The 27,803-nt window shown below is 46.1% G+C and overlaps 8 protein-coding genes across 8 annotated transcripts; 4 read left to right on the top strand and 4 right to left on the bottom strand.

Moving 5' to 3' along the window:
* Positions 1-1,725: 1,725 nt before the first annotated feature.
* On the bottom strand, positions 1,726-2,773 carry BJ212DRAFT_1267314 (RTA1 like protein-domain-containing protein; the record flags this gene model as incomplete). The annotated part of the gene is made up of 8 exons (XM_041330648.1): positions 1,726-1,937; positions 1,995-2,034; positions 2,084-2,164; positions 2,215-2,240; positions 2,295-2,407; positions 2,465-2,609; positions 2,660-2,687; positions 2,738-2,773. Coding segments are annotated over 8 exons (681 nt in total), but the record flags the coding sequence as incomplete, so codon positions are not given.
* Positions 2,774-3,725: 952 nt separating this feature from the next.
* Positions 3,726-4,017, bottom strand: BJ212DRAFT_1236226 (uncharacterized protein; the record flags this gene model as incomplete). Its single annotated transcript, XM_041329539.1, has 2 exons — positions 3,726-3,849; positions 3,902-4,017. Coding segments are annotated over 2 exons (240 nt in total), but the record flags the coding sequence as incomplete, so codon positions are not given.
* A 3,277-nt stretch (positions 4,018-7,294) lies between these two features.
* On the bottom strand, positions 7,295-7,961 carry BJ212DRAFT_1298051 (uncharacterized protein; the record flags this gene model as incomplete). The annotated part of the gene is made up of 3 exons (XM_041332650.1): positions 7,295-7,409; positions 7,490-7,748; positions 7,769-7,961. The coding sequence occupies 3 exons, from the start codon at positions 7,959-7,961 to the stop codon at positions 7,295-7,297; spliced, it is 567 nt and encodes a 188-aa protein (XP_041195116.1).
* Positions 7,962-15,205: 7,244 nt separating this feature from the next.
* On the top strand, positions 15,206-19,044 carry BJ212DRAFT_1586514 (Metalloprotease). The gene is made up of 18 exons (XM_041342388.1): positions 15,206-15,311; positions 15,367-15,920; positions 15,966-16,065; positions 16,123-16,458; positions 16,513-16,616; positions 16,665-16,972; positions 17,029-17,245; positions 17,293-17,476; positions 17,532-17,742; positions 17,795-17,906; positions 17,953-18,002; positions 18,059-18,113; positions 18,165-18,329; positions 18,381-18,388; positions 18,447-18,569; positions 18,625-18,688; positions 18,739-18,849; positions 18,901-19,044. Exons 1-18 carry the CDS (start codon positions 15,278-15,280, stop codon positions 18,940-18,942), a joined length of 2,778 nt encoding a protein of 925 aa, XP_041195115.1. The 5' UTR covers positions 15,206-15,277; the 3' UTR covers positions 18,943-19,044.
* Positions 19,045-19,971, bottom strand: BJ212DRAFT_1341765 (IGPD-domain-containing protein). The gene is made up of 5 exons (XM_041335161.1): positions 19,789-19,971; positions 19,650-19,737; positions 19,494-19,591; positions 19,260-19,444; positions 19,045-19,204 (listed from the first exon to the last, which is right to left on the bottom strand). The coding sequence occupies exons 1-5, from the start codon at positions 19,924-19,926 to the stop codon at positions 19,108-19,110; spliced, it is 606 nt and encodes a 201-aa protein (XP_041195114.1). The 5' UTR covers positions 19,927-19,971; the 3' UTR covers positions 19,045-19,107.
* A 76-nt stretch (positions 19,972-20,047) lies between these two features.
* BJ212DRAFT_1446008 (zinc-finger of mitochondrial splicing suppressor 51-domain-containing protein) lies at positions 20,048-21,769 on the top strand (the record flags this gene model as incomplete). The annotated part of the gene is made up of 6 exons (XM_041338177.1): positions 20,048-20,073; positions 20,105-20,527; positions 20,584-20,789; positions 20,875-21,034; positions 21,069-21,201; positions 21,245-21,769. The coding sequence occupies 6 exons, from the start codon at positions 20,048-20,050 to the stop codon at positions 21,767-21,769; spliced, it is 1,473 nt and encodes a 490-aa protein (XP_041195113.1).
* Positions 21,770-22,942: 1,173 nt separating this feature from the next.
* BJ212DRAFT_1298047 (uncharacterized protein) lies at positions 22,943-25,004 on the top strand (the record flags this gene model as incomplete). The annotated part of the gene is made up of 6 exons (XM_041332649.1): positions 22,943-23,024; positions 23,074-23,227; positions 23,318-23,738; positions 23,890-24,347; positions 24,517-24,608; positions 24,919-25,004. The coding sequence occupies 6 exons, from the start codon at positions 22,943-22,945 to the stop codon at positions 25,002-25,004; spliced, it is 1,293 nt and encodes a 430-aa protein (XP_041195112.1).
* Positions 25,005-26,539: 1,535 nt separating this feature from the next.
* Positions 26,540-27,578, top strand: BJ212DRAFT_1267090 (uncharacterized protein; the record flags this gene model as incomplete). Its single annotated transcript, XM_041330630.1, has 5 exons — positions 26,540-26,818; positions 26,879-27,197; positions 27,290-27,372; positions 27,433-27,457; positions 27,514-27,578. The coding sequence occupies 5 exons, from the start codon at positions 26,540-26,542 to the stop codon at positions 27,576-27,578; spliced, it is 771 nt and encodes a 256-aa protein (XP_041195111.1).
* Positions 27,579-27,803: the final 225 nt, after the last annotated feature.

Genomic DNA, 27,803 nt, shown 5'->3' with positions numbered 1-27,803 from the left:
ATGACAATGTCAGCTTCTCTACCTTGTCCAGTGGTCTGGATATGAAGGGACAGATGAAGAGACATCCTGGTTACTAGCCACAGAACTTGGAAACACATTGGACCTAGTTTTGGTATTTCACTCTGTGTATCCAGACAAACCCAGTCCTATTGTGTTACAATGAGTACAAAATCAGATACGAGTACATTAGGGGCAGGAGTGGAAATCCAGAGCTCCTCATCCATCAGTTTCCATGTCCCCTCTGGATCCTCCAGCCTCCTCCTCAACATCCTTGTCAGCATCATCCAGAGTAGAGACATCCGCAATCCAGAACCCATTCCGGATCCCCTCCAGGAGGATGGACTGGAAGTCCATCTGCTACTGGATGAAGTCCTCCATGTTAGTATTTATCTGCTCCATCACCAACCTACTCCCTTCTGCAGCTCCAATACTCTCCTGGAGGAGCCCATTGGTCCGGGCCAGTTCTGCTACTATGCTGTTAGCAGCAGCAACCCAGGCCTGGTCATCATACTCCACACTCCCCTCATCTGTCTCTATTCCAGTCTGCGGATTGGAGGCATCCTCCACTTCCAGCTCCTCAGGGGTAGGGCTCTTCTGACATCTCTTACCCTTGTATTTCAGAGACAGAGTCACCACAGCACACTGCCTCTTCCACTTCGGTTCCCTAGGCTTATCCACACTTCCAGGACAGGAGGCCCTATTGACCCTGCAGATGTCACAAGACTTGATCTATCTGGACATCAGTACACCCAGTTCCAGATGTCCAAGACAAGGAATACCTCACCAGCACATTAGACTTGGCATCCTCCCAGGAGCACACCTTGCTCTTATTGACACAACAAGTGCAGGGTGCATCCTGAGCTCCAGACATAGAAGCAGACTGAGACTAGCATATCCCTTAGTTCCAGATCTGATAGAGGTGTCATCACTCACCCCCCTGGCCACCTCAGCCCTCTGCCTCTTCTCTTCCTGTGCTACCCAGTAGTGTTGCCACTGGTTCAGCTAGCACCAGCAAAAGCCAGTTCTGATTCACAGGCTTGACTGAAACTTCAAAGTCATGCTGCTTACATAATGTCAACTTGGTCCAGCTGATACAGCCACCATTAGTAGCTGTACACTGGCTCAAGCCAACTTGTAGATAATTTTAGAATGATGTAAATTTAAGTTGAGATTAAATTTAGAAATGTTACATTGTATCTATTGATAATCACCAATCTACCTAAGTGACTCGAGTCCAAAGATCCATCCAATACAACAGAAATGGGGCCTCAATTTGCAGTATGTTGTACCTTTTTTATGTTAAAACATGTGCTAATATACAAATCAGCACCATATCACTATTTAGAGAGCGAGAGAGGTGATGGCGAGGGTGCTGAGTGCAGAGATGTCAAGGGCAAGAGGTACACAGGCACCAGCACAGGAGGTGATACCGGTGCATGTGTCAGGGCAGCCATTGGCAATTCAGGTCACATTGGTGAGGGCGCTAGGATTCAGGCTTGAAGGGAACAGGTGAGTACTCATCAGTGTGCAGGAGATCCTAAAGAGGACTGAGATTTTGGTCAGTAGCAATCAAACTCATGCAGATGCCAACAACAACTCACCAATTCGATTGAATGCACCTGCCGCATCAAGGGATGCAAGGAACATGAGGAACGGATAGTTGTACATATAAGTCCCATAGTTGTAGATCATGTTCCCGGGCTCCTTTTGTAATGTCAAGGCTTGTTACATTCGTGCAGTGATGAGATGGCCCACAGCAGCTCTCAATCTGTGTCCAGAATTGAATGCCATTCCAAAAAGCATAAGTTGCAATTTCTTACTCACAGCAGGTTGGCCTTTCTCCAATATGTGAGGCTGGTCAACGTAATGGAAGGGCATGTTATATCTCAGATGCAAGAGAGTCTCAGCCACTAAAGCGACATAGATCACTATTGCAACTGGAAAGAGAAGGACATGAGTTTCAGTGAGAAGTTACAGGGGCACTCATCATGCACATAGCTGAGCAGCAATTCCTCCTAGCATGATGTTTGTGCCCTGTCTCGATGATGTGAATGCCAGACAAAACATGAGATGATGTACATACCATCATAGTGTTTGTCTTCATGCTGGCAGCATGTGCAGTGAATGTGCCTCCCACAGCTTGTATGATCAAGCAAACGACATCCTAGGAGAAGAGGAGATATGAAAAATCAACACTGCTTGAATGTATAACACTAACAAAACAGAGAAAATGATGGTGTCTATGCTAAATTAGTAAATCAAAGCTGACATTTGAGAATTCAAACAACACTAACATATCTTTGGGGTTAGATGGCTGTACTGGGATCCAATTTGAGTGATAACCTTGCCAAGGATGATAAAGTTGGCTGCAACTAGTGGGGTAGGTGCTATGATAGTGCCAATGATCCTGCAGTGAAAGGGTTCAAGTGTGCACACAAGTGATTCCTTCTGGATGAACACTCACTGCATCTCATAAGGTGTCAAAAGCCTGGGGTTCCGACTTGACCATAACCTGGCACTCCATCCTAATATTTCCAATAGACCCATGAAGGTCACCATGGGAATCATCCACCACAGTTTATACTTCAGCACCTGGCCCAAGTGGAGGGCTGGAGATGTGGGGTCAAGAGAGTGCATCGTCAACAATTGAAATCCATACCAGCTGATATACTGTACAACACCACGAACTGGAAAAGAATGTGAAACAGATGCAAGCTGCAGAAACAACATGACTCACAAGGACACAGATCCACTCCATGGGGACATAGTGATACAGGCCAACACTGACTACTGTCGACACACTTGCTCGTAGATGTCACCAAGAGAAAATCATGTTGGTGTACTCACCAGTTGTAGCAAACACAGAACTAAAGATCATTGTGACAGTGGGAGTTGCATACATGCTGTGCAAGCATTCTTACCAAGTAAATACCAGGTTAGAATACCTGTTGTGTACGCCACAGCATCCTCAAATTAGCCCATCATGGTTTTGATGAAACAGTAATGAAATGGCTGTGACTAAGGTCCAGAATCACTGATAAGTTGGAACAGGTATCTGGAAGTGCTGTCCCAGTGTTCCTCAGACTGTCCTGGCTGCTGGGAGCTGACGTGTCCCTTGGCTCATCCATTGAATGTACCATGATGATGGAGCATTACTGTTCATGAAGCAATGGATAGACCCACATTCCCATATACGATGTGACATAATATGGGGATTGGAAGTGTTTTCATTGTAAAATGCTGGTTGAAGAAAACAGGAACATTGGCATGTATGATTCATAATCATAGCAGGTAGCCACATGCACAGGAACAGAACCTGCCAACAACCCATTGGCTTGTCCTAGGCCTGAGAAGTACAGCTGAATGCCACAATCAAGACTATTTTTGCAGGAAGACATCCAACTCAGCTGGCTGCCATATGTTATCAATAACACCTATCTGTATTTTACAAGGGTGATGTCCAATTCTAAGCAGCAGCTTCACAATGACCCGCACACTGTTGTTTCAAGCTTTCAAGTTGGCAAAAGTTGGGCAAAAGCCAGGCGAGACAAGACCCATGCTGCAAAGCACTGATGAGCATTGAAACCATGTCAGAAAATCAAGCATAAATGATTCAATGTAGGGCTCACTGAATGTTTGAGTGATGTAACACATGCTGCCCCTGGAAAAGAGTTAGGCAGGGGAGGGCAATATGAACTAATGGACATACATCCAAGAGGAAACATCTTTGTGAGCAGTTCAAGCATGATGTCAGGATTTGGCAAATGAATACTGAAGAGCTGAGGGACATATCCAGCTTGCAAAAGGCAATAAATGTGGAGAACATCCTGATATGCCATTCCTGGTAGCCTGCAGTCATGACATCAGCAACCTAAATGAAAGAGGAGCTCGACAGACATACCATAAACCCACAACAGAATTCTCCAACACACTGTCAGACTCGAGCACCTGACACCAATAGCAAGCAGTGAATTTGATATCATGCTTGAACTGGGAGTAAGTTATTGATGACCAATCATGTACCTGACCAGTTAATAGATCAGATCAGGGGACTCTGAAGACTGGGGCATCTGGGTAGGAAGAAGCACTGTGTTCTAGGATGGTAAGGCGAGATAGGTAAGGAGACATCAAGGAGAGGGGGTTAGATGATTACAGGATGTCTGTCCAGAGGGGCTTTTATATGCATGCTGTACAAAGACCCAAGCCTCAAGTCAGAGTATATCCCAGTCCATTGTTGGAACTCACAAGCCCAGTTCTGGAGGGTTACTTTAGGGACAAACAGCATCCGTGATCTAAAGCAGGATAAGAAAGCTGCCTCCTTGTAATTGTGTGTACTCACTTTGGCTTTGTCCATTTCCTGTTGTTTGTCATGGAGTTGGCTCTCTTCTGCCTGTAGAGAGGCAGCAAAAGAAGCAAAAGTGCAAGTTTGCTGAATTTTTGCCAGCATTGGTGGTGATGAGCTGCCAGTGATGAGCTGCCAGCGATGGGCTCTTATTAAATGCATAATTAGTTAGAACCAGCAGCCTGGGGCCTAGAATGTCAGTGTTGCATGGAATGAGCTTGGTGAAAACACCACCCATAGCCTCAACAGTCCACCAACTCCTTGCTGGCAATCATAACATGTTGATATCAGGGATGGTTGGGACTGGGTCAGGCATAGCACACACTGTCAGCTATTCACTGTGTGGCTGGTAAGAAACAAATAAAGCATTGAAATCAAAATCAGCACAAGAAAGTGCAAGAAAGTGCAAGCAAAAGGCAAGAGGCAAAACAGTAGATGGCAGACAAACAAAAGTCAGATAAGAAATAAGTGTCACTTTTCGTAAATAATAGCAGTGTCCTCAATATTGTTGCACTCCTCCTCTGCAATGGCTCTGAGAAGAGCATCATTTGTGATGTCGGTAGATGTCAAAAGCTTGCTAGAGCCTCTATCATGTACCACCCCATGTTCCATGTCCCATTGAGAGGTTGCCCAACCTTTTGTAAAATTAAGCCATTCTTTCTTAAGGAAAAACTTGACCATCTGCAATGCCTCCATCAAAATGGGGCTGAGGCAATTCCTTTTTTTTGTATGGGTTTCACTACTTTATGAAAATACCCACTCGCATGGCACCACAGAGGTTTGTATTGGGGCATAGTCCATGGTGATAGAATAAATAGTTGGAAACATAGACTGCGAAGCCTAGTAGACAGCTCATAGTTAACAACAAAGGGTGACTTGAAGAGGTTGTGAACTCACATTCCAAAACACAAGTATATCTGTTCCATGAGGACTAAGTGTAGCCATGGCATATGCTGCGAACTCCTGATCTACCATTTGACCACTCTCATGGTGATGTTGCACATGTGCATGCACCATGGGAAGTCCATAGCAATGTGAGCCTAGTGTGTGTGGCAGTGGTTGTGGAACCACTACAGGTTGAAAATGCACAGGTATAGAGTTTTCTGCTCACTTGCTATGCATCTGGAGAACAAATCAATCCAACATCATGCTTTATTTTGCTACAGAGACATACCAGCTTCAAGATAAACTCCTTGGCATCCTTGACACAATCAGCCTCCCATAGACTGTCCATCCAAGACATCCACATCGCAGGATCAATGACTATAAAAGTAATCATGAGATCAATATTCATTAAAACAAAACATGGGACTGACACATAGTGACAGCATAAGCATGTGTCACACCCATCTGATCGGTGTATTTGCTTGCCCAGAGTAAGGCTATGTTGATGATAGGCTTACAGTGAGGGATGTGCAAGCCAATAGACTCCCAGCTGTTGATCAACTCTTCAAAAGTTGGAATGGCATGGCTCAGCAAGGGAGTGCTTTTGCTGGAGAGTTTTTGCTAGGCAGCATGGGGTGCCTGGTATGAAATGGTAAGTTGGATCGCAAGCTTCAAATGCATCAGTACTTACCTCCAAAATCACTTCCAGGTCCTGGAGGAACTGCCAATCCATCTTGCTCAATCTTTTCTTAGATATGTTGCATTGAGGCCAAGCATCAAAAAAAGGCAGTTTCCACCTGGGTGGGCCAGTATTAGTCCATAAGGTATGTTTAATGATGTGGCATCTTACCTGCTGCAGTGTCTGCAAATGGTTAATCATGATATAGACCAAATCCCATCTAGTGGACTCATTGAGGAGGAGTTCTATGACCGGGAGCTTTATAAGGTCACCACTGTCATCTCGAAACCACCCATCCTCATTACCCCTAAGGATGCACTTGCGAAACCTGTCATGCTGCTGGTTTGATGCATGGATCAATTGCACGATATTCCTGGCATGCTCAAGAGGCTTAGCTTGCAAAGCCTGGACGTAATCAACTTTCTTGATGATCTGGTCTTCGACTGTCCATGTATTGGCCACAGTGGAATAGTCAGCAGCAACGTAATTGTTGATAACATGCTTCACGCATATGTTTATTATGTGTGGGAAACATGGTATTCTGTGTTCAACAGAATCAAAATCAATCCCACATTGCCTGAGTAGGTTGGAGAGCTCCTGCATTGCAGTTTGATTGTTGCCCACATTATCAAGAGTAAAATGCCCAGTCTGAACAATGTCAGAGCACACAACACGATACAAACAAGTACTGACCTTGGCTGCAGTGTCTGCACGATTGAGGAGATATAAAATCATAGAACTGAGACTTTGTCCATCATGGCTTCCTGGAATATGGTGGAAAGCAAGGAGGGCTGTCTTTAACACAAGCATTGAATCATTATTGGCCTTGGTGATCCAATGAGCCATAAAGGCCATGAATGGCTGGAGCTTTTGATCCAACCACAGGTCAGAGGTGAAGCAGACTTTTCCCTGCGCATGCTAAAAGGAATAAGATACTTCATAGCACACTTGGCAGCTATGCACTTACAGCAAGATCATTCTTCAATGCCAGGAAGTATTCCTGCCATTGCTCAATTACCATTTCACGAGCCTTTGTGCAGTGAAATAGGCTGGTCTCGCCAATTTCTGGGTGCAAGAGACAGATGAGGCACCAGAATTCAGGGCACTCAATCATATTGATTGCCTGGGGGCGATTATTAATGGTGGCTGTAGGCACAAACTGCTACTCACCTGATCATCGGCAACAATAAACTTGACAATTTGACAATGCATTTTGTCAAGCATGAAGTCTGGAATTTGATCTTCTGGAGAGCAGGTTCCTCCCAGCAAGGCACCAGATCCCTTGTTAGGGGGGGGACCAAGTGATTGCATCGTGCAAGGTGATTTCTTGAGCTGTTCATGAATCGTCTTCAGTGACCACCCTTCAGCAAGGCGTTCATTGAGATCCTTTATCTGTATGCACCAGCAAAAATGCTTGGCTGCTTCCAGATAAAGTTCAGTGTGGTGAGTGAAAGCATGTGTACAGGGAGCTGAGCTGGATGTTGAGCCTGCATATACCATGACCTTGTGTGTTGTGTCAATGTCATGCAGTGTCCTGGTGAAGAGAGTGAGAAACAATACAAGATTGCAGACACAATACTTACTTGCAAGGGATGCAAGTTTTGCTCTTCATATCAGGGTCAATCCAGTAGAAGTGATTGATATCAGTAGGCCCTTTAGGCTGCTTGAGGTTGCCAGTGGCTAAAGGGTCGGTGCAAACAGTGCTGGTGATGGTCTGGAGTGGGCTCAGATTAGAGCCCACAGGCACCATAGCAGTGGGTGCAGCAAGATTTTCTGGTTCCTCTTCATCCCCTGAGACATTGTTGAGGTCAAAAACTTCACCCTCATCTGGACCAGCAGGAGCTGCATCACTGGTTCTGTACCTGACAGGAAGTTGACACTAACAGGGGTGCTGTAGAGTAGTGGCATTTGCTGCAGCAGCAGGGATAGCAGCTGGGATAGCAATGGGGATAGCAGCTGGGATGGCAGTGGGGATAGCAGGGATAGCAGCAGAGGCAGTGGGGATATCAGTAGCAACAGGAGAAACACCAGTTGCCTGGGTCTTATTCTGTCCATGTCAATGACCTCACATTTGTAGTAGACTTGATGATAACTCAATGACAGAACCGTCTGTCTTTATAAGAGTTCTGCCTGGGAAACCCCAGAAAATCCCCATGTATGCGAAGCACATCGCAGGTGCCAATGTGGTGGAATAGGGCAGGGTATTGGTGGAAGGTCACCCATGCAGCATGTGATAGCCTGTAGGGTGATGATATGAATTAGACAATATAAGAGAAGCAAACAGTAAAAGTGCGATGCACAAGTTTGGCACCTGTTGGATAACTGACAGGGTGTGGGCATAGTTGGTCTTCTTCATCTGTTTTCTGTCAATAAAAGCTTATAAAGCACTATGATTTGGTAGGGGTGAGGGTGGGTGGGGGATCTCACTCAGTGAAGGACATACCTGGAGACTAAAGTGAATTGGCTCCATGTGGCTTTTACCATTAGATAGATAGTAGCTTGAGAAACAAACAACTTATCTTCATCCTCAGGGTTTCAATTCCAAACCCAGATCACAAGGCAATAAAGTCATCTACCAAAAGGTTAGCGATACATTGGAAAAGGGTCCCCCATGTGGCCTTGCATGTAGGTGTGGATGACTACCACTCCTAGAATTTGATCACCACAAAATACAGTTTTATGATTGATACAACAACTATTATCTTGTACAAAACTTGAATTGCTGAACCCTATCACCTAGTGACGCAGCCTGTTTAAAAGTGATTCAAAACTTCAGTTGCAAATAACCATAAGTGCCAATGAGACCCTCACCTTGGCAATCATGTCTGATCAGCAGGAGCAAATGTGACAGCAAAATATATGGTGATTCTAAGTGATGATGAAGGTTTGGTGCAAAGATTGATAGCTGCACAATGCGCAGCATGCTGAAGGGAAAATAGACAGATTAGTAAGTGGTTCACACTGAAGGCAGTGCACAAATATATGTGATCCATTGCAGTACACTAACATATTGCTAACATATGTAAGGATGAGACTTGGAACCAAATTGTGTGACTCTTATAATATATATGTGTAGTCTACAACAGCAACATTCAGTAACCAGTCAACATTTCTGCTGTGGAGTTGACGTAGCACACCATGAGGAGCCATTGCACGGGCGTAACCTTGTAGTTAAGTTAAACTTCAGTTCAAAGATATGGAACAAACAGGTTACTCACATACAAGTCAATCTGCGAACTGCCTCTGGTGGACATGGTGATCTTGCTTTGGCCACACAGCACTGATCAGGTGATAGAAGGGGATGTATGGCAGAACCATTGGGTTGACTGAAATCCAACATGCATGTAGCTGGTGCAGGCAATGTGGCACAAAGACCATGAAGTAATGAACGGAGGTGATCATAATCAGGATCTTCTGCAAATGTGAGAGAGCAGGTGTAAATAAGAATTGTTGCAAACTCAGTGGGGATGTTGTGACATATTTCTGCAATGGTAGTGTGTGCTTTGCATGCGAGTATAGTAGAGCTGGACAACTTCTCATCATCATGGGTTAGCCATGGAAGGGAGCCTCACAAGAAATAGATCAGCATGTAAATGAGTGACTCAAGATCATCACGATGACCTGGCTCAACTCCTAAGTGATTGTTGATCGAGGCGAATGCAGGAGTGCCAGAGAGACTTCAATCATGGTGAAATGGCACATGGTCACTGGTTGTAGTGTTCCAGTATGTCTTCATGATACCAAAGTCTATAATAAAGGCGGTGTGCCTTGAATTTCCAAGACCCACCAAGATGTTCTGCAGTTTGATGTCGCTGTGAACATAATTGTGAAAGTGAATATACTCAAGATGTGAGAGCTAGGAAAGTCAGTCAACCTATCTGCATAGACCTCAGACCAAATGACTTACCAACTGGACTCCTAGATTGATGACATTAAGAAGGCTAAATCTTCGATTGTTTGTGAGGAAGAGTTGGTGGAGTGATGGCCCAAGAAGTTTGAGAACCAGCACATGATACGCTGACTCTCTACTGAACCAGAAGGTGCAGGGGATGCCAACTCTGCCTTCGAGTTGTTTCAAGATCCAGTATTCACACTCCAGAGAAGATGAGTGGTTGACAACAGTTTCAAGTTTGAGAGCAACATGATCATCATTGATGATATTTCATGCAGAATATATGACAGCTAAGTTGTACAACATAAGTGGGTCTGAACCAGGATAACAAAATTGACTACATACCATATGAGCCAGATCCTAAAATATCTCCCAGCCTAAATCTACCATCCACTCAAGCTGGGACCTTATTCATGGTAACTTACAGTGAATCCAACCAAATAGTGGGGAGATGTTGGAGAAAGCCTGAAAATGAGTTCACTATGCGACCCCCTCCAGCTGGCTTGAAGCCAGCTCAAGCCATTGTTCCCACATTCTTGGCTTATGTTATACATGCCAGTTGAGGTTGCCTTGTGGACCAGACCGAGCCACACATGAGTGACTTGGTTCATGAGGATCGCCGAACTGCTGGTTTATTGGTAAGAGCCAAGCCTGGACCAGCCATAGCTGAGCTATGACACTACTACTACCCAGAGCTCAGACTGCTCTATCTGCTTCCTCTCCTCACATTTCCATTCCACTTCCTGATGCTTCTGCTCCTCTTCCTCTTCCTCTCTCTGAGCTGCAGCCTCCACGAGTGCCATCTGGCACTGAAGTTCCACAAGAGTCTCCCTAGCAGATTTCTGACCACTGGATTTGTTGCCAGACATGATATTTCAAAGCTAGTATAAGTGGGTGAAGTGGGGAAAGGAAGGAAGACCTAGGACACTTTGGTGTCTTTATATCTGTGGAAACCCAAACTCACAAACTCCACCCATCAGCTTCTCCATCAATTCTTGCCCTCATATCGTCTGGTCCAGATCGTCAGATCTTGTGCCTCTAGGAATCAGCCCTAAAGGGGGGATACTGTCATATCCACATCTTATCCCCCTCCAACATCTCATCATCCAATCTGTCCACTCATCTGGTCCAGTCCACAATTCATTCAAATCCACAACCAGTGCTCATCTCCTTTTGGTAATCCCCTAACTCCAGTATTTCAGCTATCTGTATATCTGTCCTGCTCCCTGATCCATTACCTATGCTTCATTTCCATTTCATGATTTGTGATCTGTTTCTACTTACCAATAGACTATCCATATGCTTTGTACATAGCCTCAGACTCTGCTGATTGATCATTCCATTAGATACCTATAGTATATAACCTCCTGTAACTCTCTGTAGCACCTCAGTTCAAATATCAACTTAGTTCTGCTCATTCCTGTCCTCCAGACCTGAGTATCTCTACTCTCATTACCCTCCAAGACTTAGGATTGATTCATATAATCTATCTGCATCCGCCTCTGTCTACAACAGCCACTACCACTAGTTTCTAGTCTGGACTTGTCTGGATTAGCCTTACAATACTTATCCCACATCTGGAAGTCATCCAGATCTGCTACGCTACCTGTCCAACCCTCTGGACGCGTTAGTCTTGTCTTCCTGAAATAAGGGGCAATACTCAAGTAAGGGGCACAGCACATGAGCTGAGGCCGAAGCCCTTCAGATCCAGTTAGCCCTTGAGTATGACCTTAACAGTGCTGTTGATCATGCTGTGTTCATTTATGACAAGACTACCCCTTTCTCAGGCCACATTGTTTGCATTGTTGGGTGGCATGTCAATGACAGCATGGGGATGTCTAGCTCAAAACCCTTCCTGCAAATTGTCAAGAGTCACATAGCTCAGTGCTTCAGTATCAAAGACTTAGGACCCATTGAACGTTTCCTTGGGATGCAATTCAAGTGTAAATGCTCAACATGACAATTGTGGATACATCAAGGAGAATACATATCCTACCTTCTCAATGAATATGACTTCTTAGATTGCAATCCCATCCAGCTTCCCCTTGATGCTAAACACCCATTTGGTCTTGATACCAATGTCTACAATGAGATTGCTAACCTTCCAACTTATTACAGGAAGATCATCAGTGAGCTATTGTACTTGGCCATTTGTACCAGAGCTGACATCACCTTTACCATTAATGCACTCACTCAACACAGTGCACATCCTGCCCCCCACTTTTACACTGCAGCTAAGTGCCTGCTTCACTACTTGAGTGGCACCATCAATTATTGTGCTCACTATGGGGGGGACAGAGCTGATGAGAGGCTGCAGGGGTACTGTGATGCAGACTGGGCAAGTTCACCAGATGATAGACTCTCCATCTCAGGATACACTTGGTTCTCTGCCAGCAGGTTAATCAATCACATCTCCAAGAAACAGACCACTCATGTGCTTTCCTCCACTGAAGCTGAGTACATGGCCATCACTCACGCTTTGCAAGAAGGGATCTGGATCAACCCTCTTCATCTCATTGCATGTCTCACTCCTCCTTCCCATTGTCCTGTACATGGATAACACTAGTGCCTCCTGATTCAAGGAAGCAAAGAACAACATCTGTTCCAAACATATCAATATTCACTACCATTTCATTTGCAAATACATTGAGAACAGCACCTTCTTGCCATACTGGATCCCATACCATAGGAATGTCACTGATATCCTAATGAAGGCTCTCTCACATCCATTGTTTCAGCAGCATACCACCAGTCTACAGTTGGTGTCTTAGTGAGAGGGTGTGTTAGCTATTCCATTACCATTCTTGCACTATCTCCTATCTTGTTCACCTTCAGCACCATATGTTGTAGACACTTCCTGAATTCTGTACCACATGGCACTTCCACACATCAATCCTCTGGTACAACTTAGCTAATCATTACAGTACATATTTAGTCCTTCTTATCTCTGTCCAAACACCTCAGTATTGTCTCATAACACTACTGAGGTGTGCATATCTTTGACTCACACTTATCTTGTACTGATGTACCTTAGCTCATGTTCTCTCACTAGGTACTACCAATATAGTATTGTCTCATAACACTACTGAGCTCACATTCTCTCACTAGTGTATACCAGAGACCTGGAGAAACAACTGAGCTATGGTGGGCACTCCATTGGGGTACTTCAAAGGAGGGGACACACATAATTCTGCATGGAACCCACTACTTTGAATCATTATGTGTGCATCAATGCCTAAGAAAACAAACTTGCTACAGTACAGCATTCATATGTTGTAGACCTGGACATTGTATGACAATGAAGTAAGTAATGGTGCTTCTTCACTACTCAATGGATATGACATTACACATGCTGGAGTAGCACAACTCTGATAGGATTCCCAGAACAGGAACATTGGCACACTCAACCACATGTACAGGTACCATCATCAGTAAACTGGTGAGACTCAGATATTACACCACCAACTGCCCAAAACCTATGGTAGAGCCCTAAAATGGTTGAGGTGTAGACTAGCCCTGAGAATTATTTATTATATGGTTTCACACTATCTCTGTGAGAGGTTTCATGTAGAGCTGTGTGAGAGCTGGGAAACAGCCCTATAAGCGGTGATGTGGCTAAAGAAAGAAATTACACTAAAATTTAAAATGTAAGCCTCTCTGATTTGAACTCAAGCACTCACCTTTGACCAACATACATACTTCACATGCACAACCCATTAGGTCATAAACCCTTGTATTTGGTAGGTCTCAACTTATATATGACAACCAGCAGGTCATCTCATCACAAATTTTGCTAAGTCTTGTGCACCAAGTCCTAATCAGTCTCTACTGTCTAGCAATTATTGTAGTGTAACATGTATTTTGCAGGAAGCAGTTCTTGTGAAATTCAAGTTCTATATAATGTATTTACATTCACACTGCTTAGGTAAATAGAACCAAGTGTATTTTGTGTAGAATACAGATGCTAGTCCAACAAACTTAGAGTTCATTATAGAGTTCTTGGACAGGATGTTCACACAAGCTTTTTCATAGGTATACCATAGGTTTGATACTTATGTAGATCTATGGACAAGCCCCAGATTGGACCAAATATGAGCTATAACCAGTCTATTACCCAGGTGGGAAAAAAAACCTTTGATAAGCATTGGATCTATGGGCTTTACAGCATTATTTATTTATTTATGTACTAAGTCTCTATTCAAACTTGTATCCACCTGTTGCCAAGGTGTTACAAATGGTTTTCACACTATCTCTCTACAGCCCAATGTGGCAGTTGGTGGTGTAGTTGATATTGTAGTATTTTGTAAGCCCAATGCTTCTTTCCTGTATATTATGATACAAAGTAATATATAGCAATCTAAAGCAATGTAATCACCCCAATTCATGCTGGATTCGGACCTACTATCCATTACACTCTATTCATGACAGATGGCTATTTCATGATTTTTGTCTACAGCACTCAATTTCAAAGTAATTGCTTAGCCACTTTACTGATATGAATCACAAATGTCTGCTGGGCAGGCTGTAATTCAGCCAGTGTGACTGTCTGTTACTATTCGTGACATGAGTGTGACTCACGAAATAGCCGTCCGTCACGAGTAGAGTGTAATGGATAGTATATATTGCTTTACATCACTTTATATTACTTTATATTAATATTGTTTTATAACATTATGTACAGGAAACAGGTACAAAATCTGGGAATATCTGAGTCTCACCAGTTTGCTGATGCCATGCGCTTGAGACTAGCTGAAAGTTGATAAATAGCGGATATGAAAGCACCATGCAGAAATCTAACTCAGATATATGGGGTGAGTTGTATCTTTTGAAATCTATAAACGTGAAGATACTTACCTTTGCTGCTTATCATGTCATCAGACCCAGTATAATTCTTGCCTTCGATGTGAGGATGGGAGGACATGGTATCATCATTTAGCAACTGAAACTTTCGGTCGCCACAATGCTTTTATGATGGAAATTACCCACCCCGATTCGACATTGCCGCGTACCGCAAAATGCTGTGAGCTAACCGGAGAACCCGCAGCTTGCAAAATACTCATTACAATGCGAGATGAGGGCAGGATGCGGCTCATTGCTAGAGGTCAACCAACAGCTCTATCAGTCACGATTGAATAAGGAAAAATGGTGGTACATCATGATCACACAAAAATATTGCCTTACGAGAGCCATATAAACGATGCACGTGTCACTTTTTATCAGGACTATATCAAAGGCATGAAGATGCACGCATAACGTGAGGCTTGTATTGATATGAGAATTGTCCGAGCTGCATAAAGTTGTGCCAGACAGACGGACGGCGGTAGGCATTGTTTTGGTTTATTGTCCAAAAGCTTCCGGGGGGACCGCGATTTAATAGCTTCCATTTGGGAGAAAGCCGCGTGCCCTCCATACGTTCAGCACGCGTCCACGAGGTACTTAAAGACCGTCTCCGCATTTGTTGGCTACACTCACAGCCGCCATGGCGTACGAGCCAAGGCCCTCAACTGACCAAGGTATGATTCTAGTCAGGCAAGTATGATCTATGTTTGTTACTTACTTCGAGAACAGAGTCTGCACCTCTCTTGCGAGGTGGAGATGATGATCCTCCGCAAAGCGCCCAGTCACGCTCTCCCCACCCATCTATGTCCCGAAGAATTGCCGACGTCGTCCAAGAACCACTTACTGGCCTCACTAAAGTACTGCTTGTTGAAGTTCTCATATTGCTCCTCATAAGTTCTGTCTTTATTGGCCTATTCGCTGGTGCACAACATAAACTGAATCTACGAAACGGTACTCCTGGTGGTGGAGGTGGAGACGGAGGTGGAGGTAATACTACCCTGACCAAGACCGCAACAGCTACAGTGACTCACACGACTACTGCTGCAACGACTAAAATCTCTGGCATTGTGACCACCAGCACTGCCGTGTCTACGATGTTTTCTACGGTCTTCGGTACAACTACAGCGACCAAAATTGCGACGACTACTTCCACAAAAACATCTGTTTCTACCTCGGTTTCTACTTCCACTTATACAACGACAGATGTTCACACGCGCACAGTGATCGTCGGGCCAGAGCCCACAGGACCTCCCGAGAATCCCAACCCTCCGGCGCCTCCATCAGTAGGTCTATTTGCATGTGGTTGAACCATGCCTCACCATCTACAGGATAAGTGCCTCACTCCGGGTTGCATCATCTTGGCTGCTTCCATTCTATCTTCTCTGGACAAAACACAAGACCCTTGCGAAAATTTCTATGATTTTGCAAGTAAGTCAGCACGTGGTTTTGTATTGTATCCGCTGCATTGCTTAATTACAACATCAGACGGTGGTTGGATAGCCTCGCACCCCATTCCGGGTGACAAGGGTGCCATCAATTCGTTTTCGGTTCTTTCAGAACAGAACGCGCACGTTATTCTCAAATTACTTGAGGGCGACTCATCGATCCAAGACAATTCGTGGGATGATCAACTACTTCACAAGATCCGTATACTATACACTTCATGTATGGACGAGGCGCGGCTTGATTATCTTGGCCAGGAGCCATTACAGAAGTTCGTCAACACGATTCGGCAGCTTTACAGGGGCAAGACTACCCAAGCATATACCATGAATCCGAGACAGGGCCTATCCAACGCCCTAGGTTATCTGCACTCTCGGGGTAAGAGTCGTTTGTTTGGCTTTATGTTGCCTGTTCGCTCATGCCATGACTTAGGTGTCGACGCACTCTTTGAATTTAGCATTGAAGGCGACTCTGGTGCTGACCCGAACAATATGATTCTGTGGTTCAGTCAACCCAGCCTAGGACTCCCCTCCAAGGTCAGCTCCCAAAATCTCAGAATTTTCAATACGTTTAACAAGTATTAGGAGTATTACAAGGACAAGAGTATTCTCACCGTATATCAGGACGTCATCGAACGCCTCCTATCATCCTTGAGAGATGACCGAGTTCTGAGTCAAGAGAACCCAGGAACAATCCTCCAGACAGGAGAACTCGAAGACAGCGAGCATGTCTGGCCCCCCTGGCCATGGCCACCTTGGGATGGAGACGGCGATGACGATGATAATGATGATGGTCGGGGACGTAGTCCTGGAGATCCTTTCCAGAATGCCCGCGAGCTTGCGCAGAAAGTTGTCAAGTTCGAAACTGAAATTGCGGACGCAACACTTGACCTGTAAGCTGATTCACGTCCCATTATTGGCAGACTCTCACTGGTTACATGGCTATTAGTGACAAGCTGCAGCAAGATCCATTCGGAACGTACAACCCGATCACCATCAACACTCTAAAGGCCGAGCTCTCACAGATCAACTTCCCAGACTATTTTGCCACGTTCACGCCTCGTGCCTTCCCAAGCCGTGTTATCATCACGTACAAACCTTACCCGAATTCCCTGTCGGAAATCTTGAAGAAGACGCCAGCAGATGTCATCGAGGCATATCTTGTTGTGCGCGCGTCGTTGGAGTATGCCCCAACCTAGGTCGGACCACTGAGGCTTGGAAGGCTGTGAGAACTCTGCAGGAGACCCTGTATGGCCTCAAGCCTGGCGTAGTTGGTGAACGCTCCCAGTTTTGCATGACGAAGGTCGACGCTGCTTTGGGTTTCGGTACTGGAAGATACTTTGTGAACCAGACATTCCCTGGCGAATCAAGGGAGAAAGCGACCCAGGTCATTGATAGTGAGTAAAGAAGAAACTTTTGGCTTCGGAATACTACTGACTTTTCACTGGCCAGACATCATCGATGCCTTTGAGAGATCCCTACACCGCATCGAATGGATGGATGAAGAGTCCGCACGTAAAGCTGCCGAGAAAGCCGAAGCTCTTCGCGTTAAGGTTGGCTTCCCTCTATCCCCAGACACACGTGATCCACGTTCCCTTGTCTCCTACTACACCCTCGTGAAAGTACATGTGGATACCTTCTTTGAAAACATGCTTAGTGCTGCGTATGTAACACCAACACTCGCTCAAATCAAGTACTGACCACATGTTATACAGCTCCTCCGATATGTACAAGATGTGGCAGAAAATCGGCAAGCAGAGAAATCCTGATGAGTGGGAGATGACACCAGCAACGGTAAATGCTTACTATAACCCTCCTGCCAATGAAGTAAGTGAATTCGTACGGTCAAGGTACTGGACTGACAAAGAACAAGATTGTTTTCCCAGCTGGTATCTTACAACCCCCTTTCTTCTCTGAGAGCTGGTATGAGAATATGTCACCATTTCCCAGCCCCTTCTCATCCACGCTCCTATGTACAGGCCTGGATACCTCTCCTACGGCTCCTTTGGAATGGTAGCTGCTCATGAATTGACTGTAAGTTCGCCACATCACACTTTCCATAAGCACTGGCTTAAGTATCATTAGCACGCATTTGACTCCTCAGGTCGTCTTTACAACCAACAAGGAAAACTCGAAGAGTGGTGGTCACGTCAGACCAGCGACGCGTACCAGATTCGCCAGGACTGCATCGTGGAGCAATACTCCTCGTATACAGTAGAGGATGGCAAAGGAGGGATCATTCACGTCAATGTATGTCACATTGTGCTTCCTGTGTATAATCATTGACCAGTTGATCCATAGGGAAATCTGTACGTCCATGGTTATGAGGTTTAAGCTTGTTCATGTTACTAATTGATGGCTTTCAAGTACCTCCGGCGAAAACATCGGAGACACAGGTCTGATTCAGGCGTATCGGGCTTGGAAAGCGCAATACGAAGAGTCGTACGATGCCGGAAAAGAATATCTGCTTCCCGGCCTTGGGTACACTCGGTTCGCGACACTCGATTTATTAGTGAAATACTCGGGCACTGATGGCAGGTTTCAGGGAGCAGCTATTCTTCATCTCGTTCGCCCGTACATGGGCGATGAACATCAGTCCTGCTGACGCAGTAAGTGTTCTATTCATCTTAGTACCCATTTCAATATAATCTTGCAACAGGTTCGACGTGTCCGGTCAGATCCTCATTCACCGAACCGTTATCGCACTGAAGGCACTGTCTATAATATTCCGGAGTTCGCAGAAGCCTTCAAATGCTCAAAGTACGCCAAGGCAAGTGCAAGTACATGAGACACAGACTCCTGCTAACACAATATTTGACAGCTTAATCCACCAAAGGAGAAGAGATGTATCTTTTGGTCTTGATCTGCCGGTTTTTGATACTTTGTTTCTATGACATTTGCTTCCTTTGGTTAATATGTGGTCCGAACACTGCAGTCTGTACACTATCTAATGCGAGCATTTCTTTATCCTTTTATATCCGCTGTGCATCAAGATCGCAGGGTTCGAGCTGATGCTAAATTTATCGTGTCACAGAACCCCTTTAGTACTCGGAATATCGTCGCCACCAGTGCGTTCGATAGCTTGTCTGATTGCAAGGGCAAGTGCCTTGAATGCAGATTCGGATCTGTAACTGTTGACTGAGTTCTGTCACTGGATTAACAGACACTGGGTAAACACACCTGTGGTGATCATTTTCGCCCCGTAGGACGTCGACATGAAGAGTCGCACCAGAAGCTATGGCAAAAGAATAGAATATATGAGGGATCATTTCCGTCGACAGGTCTCCTATTTTCTCCCTCTTTAAGCCTAAATCAGTGACACAGTACGGTCTAGAGCAGATATCAATAACGGCTCGAGAGAGAGCCTGGAAAGTGTCAAATGGACATGTGCATCACTGCTTCTCGGTCACTCACCTCATCTAAGGGTGCAAATCCAGTTCCGTATCGACGAATCCCGCGGACTTCACCAAGAGCTTGCTTGAAAGCCGTTCCGAGGGCTATCGCACTATCCTGTGGATACCGCGGATGTATTGGTCAGCGATTCATGAGCACATGTGCTACAATACTCATCTGCTGTGTGATGGTCATCAATCCACAAATCGCCTTTACATTTCATAGTGAGAGACATCCCACCATGCTTTGCTAAGGCATGGTACATCTGGTAAACTCAATCAGCCGGAGTTTGGTGTCACAAAAATATCATTCATACGTGATCCAGAAAACCAATTCCTGTTGAAATCTCAATTACCTGAGCATTTTGAGATCCAGGAGTACAGTCGAGGTTGATAGATACTTCTATCTGTGTCTCGTTAGTCTTTCTTGAGATCGTAGCTGTTCGTGCTGCCATGTTGATGTCGATCAACTAAGAGTCACGGCAATTGGTCACCCAATTAGGAATTGGGGGCTTTGGACAACAAGAACAAACAACCGTCTAAAAGATCTTGAACAACAACAACAAACATCTACTTATGGCTTCTCCGCTTCTTCGCTCAAGGTCAGCACTACGAGCTGTCCCTGGGCCACAGACCCGTCAACGATCATTATGTGCCAACCGTCCTAGGACTAGGACCCTTTTTAATTTTTTCCGCAGGTCCGTCCAAGTCAGCACAAGAAGAACCTGTTCCGTTACTGACCGAGGACAACTTATTGCATCCGTTCTCGAAATCTCCATTTCCTGCAATACGCGCTCGCGGAGAAGCTATACAGTCACTGGCCAAATGTCCAGTGTGCACTTCAGGTCATTGCAGCACTCATGTACATACAAAATCGCAGTCCCCCGCAGTAAAATTTGAATGCCCCGACTGTGGTTTCCCGACTCATTGCTCACAGGAGCATTGGATAGCTGATCAAGAGCACAAAAAATACTGCTCTAGACTTCGAGAGGTTAACGAGGATGACCATGATCTTCGAAGTGGTCGAAAGTTTCGTGAATTTGAGATGCCCGGTGCGTCATCTGGTCTTCCACAGTCGGACGTACCAATTAATTCACTCACTAGGACCACAGGCTTACTGAGGAGGCTATATCATTCGCGAATTGGGACGTCTTTTGGTATACACGCGGATTCCCCTCCATGGACACGGAACGTTCAAGAAGACATGCCAGCAAAATTCTTACCTATCCACTCACTATTGGTTCTATTCTTCATCAAAATAGTGGACTGACTTTAAGCAACCAAAGAGTTACACCTGAAGGAAGTCGCTCACTAGCAGGTAAGTATCTACTATATATTTCCAGACTTCGCCCTCAAAATTCACATTTAGCACTGCGCTACCACACTGCATGTCCCTCCTGGAGCACCTGATACAGAGGAGGCTGGTGCCTCAAAACCTCAGATGCGCATATTCATCCTCGGCGCTCGCGCTGAGTCCTCTTTGCCGCCACATGCTTGGGAGCAACTTTGCATGTTGTTCCCATCCTGTCATTTCCACCTTTTCTTTATTGGACCACAAGTCTCGTTGCCGAGACCGGCTAATTCTCCCCCTCCGAAGCCTGCAAATGAATCCGCAAGCGAAAGAGGATACTATCACCAACCAATCTGCGGCAGAAAATGTATCCACGACGCACACGTCCACCGACACTTCCAGGCAGCTGGAGGAGGATAAACCTGTTTATGTGCCGAACGTCTATGAGCCTCCAACACCAGCACCTATTGCGCGCCTTAAAGCGCACGCGATCATCAGTCGAACTCTACGGCATTCCGTCTTACACCGTCCCTTATACCCCTCAGCTCACCATTACTGGTCTTCAAGCGAACTATGCTGAAGTTCACGCACAGTTTCAGGATACCTTTGATCCCTACACGGACGCCTTCTTCTTGTTCTCCCCTGGTTTTGGTTTCCCGTCCCCTAACTCTGTATCCGAATTAGATGGCAAGCCCTACCTGCAAATTGCTTCCCCAACAGAATGGGGCCCCGTCGTACCAGCCTTACTCGCAACCCGTTGTGCCATCTACGTAACAGGTTTTTCCCCTGCAGACGTCGAGAGAGATATTCGTTCCATCGAGACTGCACCAGATGTTGCTGGTGAGTTCGAGTGGGTGATTACTCCGGGCGAGAATGCATTTGGGAGCGAAAAATGGGAGGTCGCAGACTTTGACCCCAGAGTCATGGTGAAGACGAACTGGGGTGTTTGGGGCATCAGGGGCAAGGGCCGAGAAGTGAGGGAGCGTAGCTCTTTCAGCTTATTCTAGAGTGTACTGTCTGACAATGTGATCAATCGTCCCGGGCCACAACTCATTAATACATTCATGAAGGCGAGGTATATCACATTTTATTGCGTGGAGAGACTAGACGTACGTACGTTCGAAAGAGCCGCAAGCTGACCCTGAACCCCCATTGCAGTTGAATATCTTTTGAAGACGGGATGCGCCTATCTCCAGGACCGGTATCACCGAAGGTCCAAAAGATGAGTATAGACCGACGAGGAAGGAGTTACATATAGCTGATCACACGGGGAAATTGATGTCGTCTGCTCGACGGTTGAAAAAAAACTTGCAAACTCCAATAAGAAAGTTCGTTACACCATGGCCTGCTCCAACTCGGAGTTGATTTGGTTCCGAGAGCCGACATGAAGTGTCAAGATTCATAATTCAATATACATATTATAGTCCAGTACCAAAAGCCCCCCAACACCATCGCTTAGATCTAAAGAATAAGAAATCAATCATTCAGTAGTCTTCCCATCCAGATCGATCGAAGGATCTCTCTTCTAGCGGGTGAACGCGGTCACGTGCATGCTGGATAGTAACGCACAAGCAGCCATGCAGTGGTCCAGTGAGCATGACATCGAGAGCCTTGAACGCAAGTGGTGCCTGGCAAAGAGTTGGGAACTACCTCCATGCAGCAAGCAGGGGTATTTAACACGAACGACCAGTACAGCGACAGAGGTTGTTAATTCGAACTATTTCATTATGTCACTTCGTCAGGTTTCTAAGGTCCCGCCATTTATTTGATATGTTCTTGCGAGATACAAGACTGAGGCTGGATTGTGTAAGGTATTGCAAAGTGGCCGAGTGAGTGGTAAGCGACAGTAATGAAAGTCAAGCTCCGGGATCAGACCGGTTCAGACACTTACTTAAGTACCGCTGATCACCCGACTGACATTTCACTCATCAGGTCGCACTGGTGGTACTGCCGCCGAGTCCTCTTATTCGGAACCGGTTTTGACTCTGAGTTGGAACAAGTTCATGGGCCTATATAAATGCCTCTTCTGAGTCTCAGTAGGACATCCATCCAGTGCTCTATCGTTGGACGTTTATTATTTGGCACATAGTTTCTGTACAAACTACATCAATTCGAGTAAGCCCCACTAATCTGCTATGAGTTTCTTGATTTAACTCACCCAACTTAATGATATAGTCAACATGTCTTCAATTCAAAGCGGCGTCCCGGACATAAACTGTCTCGAGCCCAATAATCCTGCTTCAAATACGGTCAACCCAATGTGTCAGCTCTCGTTGTATTGTCGCTTAAGCAGCTTAGACCGGACTTGAAGTAAGGGTCTCTCCTGAACCCGGTGATGTCTTCCAGCAGGTTTTCGCACTGTCCATGGCCTCGAACGCTCTCTATACCTTGAAAGGAGAGCAGGACGCCCTCCTAAACTGCCTGCAGACCAAGCTACCCGGTATCATCTCAGCTATCGGTGGCCAGTGGAAAGTAGTATGGGGCCCGGTGATATGGAAAGCTCGGCCAGACGACGCAGATACCGGGCCTGACAACACATGATTTATCGCACATAGCCCTAGCGTCACCTTCGATGACAGCGGCACACGCGAGGCATACGTAGTAGCTGTCGCTGGGACAAATGCCAGCTCGATTTATGGCTGGTATGAAAACCTCGCAGTAGGCAGGGTAGTGGACTTTTCCGCATGGGTGGGAGGCGGAATCACTCAACTTCCGGTACCAGTGAACAGGGGGAACATTGTTCCGACCGGGGCATACGTAGCATATGGGACAGCCGCTGCTGTACATACCTTGCTTACTGAGCCTTCCCCTCCAGGATCAGTATCTGCGGGTCTCAAACTGCATGAATACCTGACTAATATACTCGCGCCGGAGTCGACGACAGTGGTGTTCACGGGACACAGTCTCGGTGGAACCTTGTCTCCTACGTTAGCGCTTGCGCTTGCCGGATCGGATGCCCTGAAAGGCGAGGGGCTCGTGTATACCACCGGGGGGGGCAACCCCCGGAAATAGGGGCTTTTCGAATCTCTTTGCACAAACTTTCCCGACGTCCACGAGCACATGCCCTGAGACTGGGTATGCGGTCTGGAACAAAAATATCATCAACGCTTGCGACATCATACCACAGGCGTGGTGCACGAAGCGAATACTCTCACCTGCGCAGAACGTGAAAAACATACCGTCCATATACGGTGTTCCAGCTATACCATTCATCGAATTCGTCGTGTTTTGGCTCATAGCCAATGTCAACAAATCACACATCGTGTACGCTCCACTCCCGAGCTGCATCCTGCCGGGCGGCAAGCCTGAAGTGACCCCTGGAAACGTGGCTGAGTTTCTGGGTGTCGCATTGGGGAATCACAATACATTTTATAACGATGTGTTTGGCGTGAAGTTGCCAGATTTGGAGTGCGAGGAGCTCACAAAGAAGACGGAGGAGGAGATATCGAGTGGGGAAAGGAACACCCTGCTGAAGTGGAGGCTGCAGTGGCTGCGCTGCAGGCAAGCGGCGTACTCGACGACGATGAGGAGTGAAGAGTTCAAATATTCGAATGGGCCTTGGAGCGAACACACGGTACGCAGTCTGTATGTACGATACGTTTTGTTGAGGGCAATGATGAAACTGAATGATGGGATGCTGCTTACGACAACTACAAGGCTCGTTTAAGACGTCCACAGTAGACTCATGCGACAACTTTGGAGCGCTGTAAAAGCCTTCCAATCGTGCTTTCGTGAATGCAGAACTAGTTTATAGGATTAAGATCACATCCATGCCAGGAGCAGTGGATGAGGCATTTCACAACTCGATCAAAACCTCACGCAGCAGCGTAGGTCAAAGCCCCAGTAGTGAGTTATTGGCGTCCTAGCGGTCGGCAGAGTCAAGGGCATTCAGAATACAAACATCCGGCTAGTGTTCGGGGTTTAGCGAGCTGACAGTAGTCAGAGTCAGAGAGGCCATCCGCTGTGGACGGTGTCAGACTACTACTACTGCTAAGCATTGGAGCTTCGGAGTATTGAGTATTGAGTCGTGGAAAAAATCAGCACAGCTTTGCAATTGTGATGGGATCTTTTCTTGCGTCCGAGAGAAGCTCAGCTTCCGCCTAACAGTTCAGTGGTCAGACTCAGAGTGCTTGACAACTTGTCTATACTAGTGCAGCACACCATCACGACAAGTTCACTGGAATCGGCGCATTTTCTGGGTGCGGCAACTCTGCAGTCCTCTCCGGGTCCGCCAACCTCTGAAGTTGAACGTTGAGCTGCAGCAGCCTGTCTCTACATGCTTGGGATTGCATCTTCCTGTAGCTTCATGAGTAATCTCCGCGTTCAAATTTCGAGCGGCGGCTGCCTTCGCACGGCAGCTTCCAAGTCGCAGCGCTTATTCCGTACTAGTCAGTGAAACTTGATCCCTTCGTGCGCAACAATTAACTGCTTTCTGAATGATGCAAGACTCGCTCGCAACGAGACTGTCGTACTAGTTTCATTGGAAAGTAGTGTTGCCCTCTCCTCAAGTTCTTATTTGTGCTGATGAACCTCGAGGAGGGCCTCATTAAAGCGAGATATTGTGTCCGCAAGTACACTGGCACTATGTACCTCCGGACGCCGCGGCGTTGTGCGGGAGGACAACTTCAATGAATGCGTTTACTTCGAGTCTATATTTTCCTTCTCGATGGTCTCGATTTGTTGCCGTGCATGCAGAAGCTGCTTGAGTTGTGCAGGTAAACACTGTTTTCATGTATTTAGAAATTGCTTCGAGCTGAGCATTTTGGGAAGCAGTAGATGATGAGTCCCAGAGAAGAGGCGCAAGGGGCGAACCGGCCATTTACACACAACATTTGCAGCGAGACGAGGCAGCGCAGTCTCGATACCCAGACTTGGACGCGTGATCAACAAATGCGACTCAGACACCTCACAGAAGCCGCTACCGACACGTATATAATACGAACTCGGAAAGATCAAGAGTGTCTCCTGATTCAGCCATGCAACATTCTGCGCAGCAAGGAAGCGAACTTGTGGGAACTCAATGTGATGCAAGGAATTTGTGCGTGTCAATTGAGATGCTTGAATATCACCGCAAGTTTTTAATACCACTTGTGCCTGATAGCATTTGCCACCTAACCTGCTCTCGCAAGGTCTTCCCCGTGATTGCGAGGGACAAGACTGCAGCATATGAGGTCACACTACTTCCTTTGTGGCGCTGTTCAATGAACGCTCAATCTAGCTGTAAATGATTCGTTGAACTGGAGAAAGTGACCCAGAAATTGCGGATGCATTCAGAACATTTAGACTTACTGCTTAGAGTGCCTTTCTAAAATCTGGATGGAGCAGAGGTGAAACATTTTATTGGCCAAGTCCGTCCTGCGAGTTGCGGTATCTCAGACATCTCGAAGGAACTCGGTTTAGAGGCAGTGTACCCATTTGGGCCCGACGGATGCGGATCATGAACGAGTTTCCGACGTTCTCGAGGCTCTTGTAGGTGCGTATATTCTCCCATCGGATGCATTGCATACTCATTCACGACTATATCAAGTATACGTATCTTACTTTGTAGTGATTTATGCGACCTGTCATACATTATCATGACGAGCTCAGGCAACGCGGCAAGAACCTCCCATTTCTATCCTCGAGCAGCACGGATGGTCTCACTCAAGGCAAGTCGAGCCATCGAGAATCGCGCCTGCAGGTTACAAATAGATGCAATAGGTGCCTTCCTTCTCATCCTCGAACACTCAAATAGCGAAGTCGTGAAGAGACTGGTACCTCCAGCACATCTCTCTAGAATGTTTAACTTCACCTTCAGAATATCTTGTGTGGCTGTGGCACTGGGGAGTGGGTCATTCGCTGCCACCAAACGTGGGCTGGCATTTGCTGATTCCGACAATACTGGCGATATTGCTGTCGCTGATGACACCCAGGTCTCTTGGGTATATGATTGGGGCAGTACTGCACCAAGCTATCTGAAAAACACAGATATGACCTACATCCCCATGCAATGGGGTGAAGACGATGTCGATAATTTTATGGCTGAAGTGCTGGCTCAAAATGCGAAGACCATCTTAGTAGGTTGATCTAGTTGAGAGAAGGCATCTCACTCACCTGATTTTCTGCCGGTAACCTAGGGTTTCAACGAACCTGACCTTAGTTCACAGTCGAATATTGCACCTATGACTGCCGCGTCATTATGGATGCAGTACATCCAACCTCTGAGGGCACATGACGTCCGACTCGGTAGCCCCGCTGTGTCCAACGCTCTATCAGGAATTCCTTGGTTATCTCAATTCTTTGGAAACTGCACTAAATGCACGTTCGATTTCATACCTATTCACTGGTACGGTGATGGCCTCGACAATTTCAAAGATTATGTCGAGTCGTTCCATGGCAAATTCTCATCGCCAATGTGGGTCACGGAGTTTGCATCTACTTCTTCGAATGTTAAAGGTGAGTATCTGTCATCTCCGATGCATCGGCATTTCCTGTAGCTCTCTGCACCTTCTATTGATGGCACTCACACCCACTTCTTACGTTTGTAGAGGTGGAAGACTTCTGCACTGATGCAATAGCTTATCTTGATGGCCAGGATTGGATTGAAGGGTATGCCTGGTTTGCACTCTACGTAAGTATCTTCGGGCACGCCTTCCGCAGACATGAGCTGATGGTACTATGATTATGGCAGCGCCAGGAGTCAGGTTCCTACTACAGTAAGAGGATTCTTTTCAGTGGCTCGTGTCTCAGCATAACCTTTCTATCACCACAGACCTTCTTGATATCAATGGCTGGCCTAACACACTGGGGGATATTTACCTTCATGGCACCAATTAAAGGTTCACAGATTTAATGTACATACGAAAGAAATAGAATTCAAGCAGTACTACGTACGACATACTTCCAATAAGACGGTCATAACATACATGACATTTGAAACTGTCTGACATCATGAGGGAACACGGTCAAGCATCCTGATACCGCGGCATCAGATAAGCTGCATTAATGGAACGAAGTGTCCTTCTATTGGGCCTGCCTACTACTCTGATAAAGCTGCCACGA

This window comes from Suillus subaureus, assembly GCF_016647635.1.
Source record: "Suillus subaureus strain MN1 chromosome Unknown BJ212scaffold_9, whole genome shotgun sequence".
Classification (NCBI taxonomy): Eukaryota; Fungi; Basidiomycota; class Agaricomycetes; order Boletales; family Suillaceae; genus Suillus; species Suillus subaureus.
The sequence above is the reverse complement of the archived record's forward strand: the minus strand, read 5'-3'. Positions and strand labels throughout refer to the sequence as shown.

Excerpts from the sequence above, each read along its gene's own strand:
- BJ212DRAFT_1586514 (XM_041342388.1), top strand. The coding sequence starts at position 15,278 with ATGGCGTACGAGCCAAGGCCCTCAACTGACCAAG. Across the intron at positions 15,921-15,965 it reads ACCCTCCGGCGCCTCCATCA|GATAAGTGCCTCACTCCGGG; the intron begins GTAGGTCTATTT and ends CACCATCTACAG. Across the intron at positions 17,743-17,794 it reads GAAAACATGCTTAGTGCTGC|CTCCTCCGATATGTACAAGA; the intron begins GTATGTAACACC and ends CATGTTATACAG.
- BJ212DRAFT_1341765 (XM_041335161.1), bottom strand. The coding sequence starts at position 19,926 with ATGGCAGCACGAACAGCTACGATCTCAAGAAAGACTAACGAGACACAG. Across the intron at positions 19,445-19,493 it reads GATTTGCACCCTTAGATGAG|GCTCTCTCTCGAGCCGTTAT; the intron begins GTGAGTGACCGA and ends GACACTTTCCAG. Across the intron at positions 19,205-19,259 it reads GGCGAAAATGATCACCACAG|ATCCGAATCTGCATTCAAGG; the intron begins GTGTGTTTACCC and ends CAACAGTTACAG.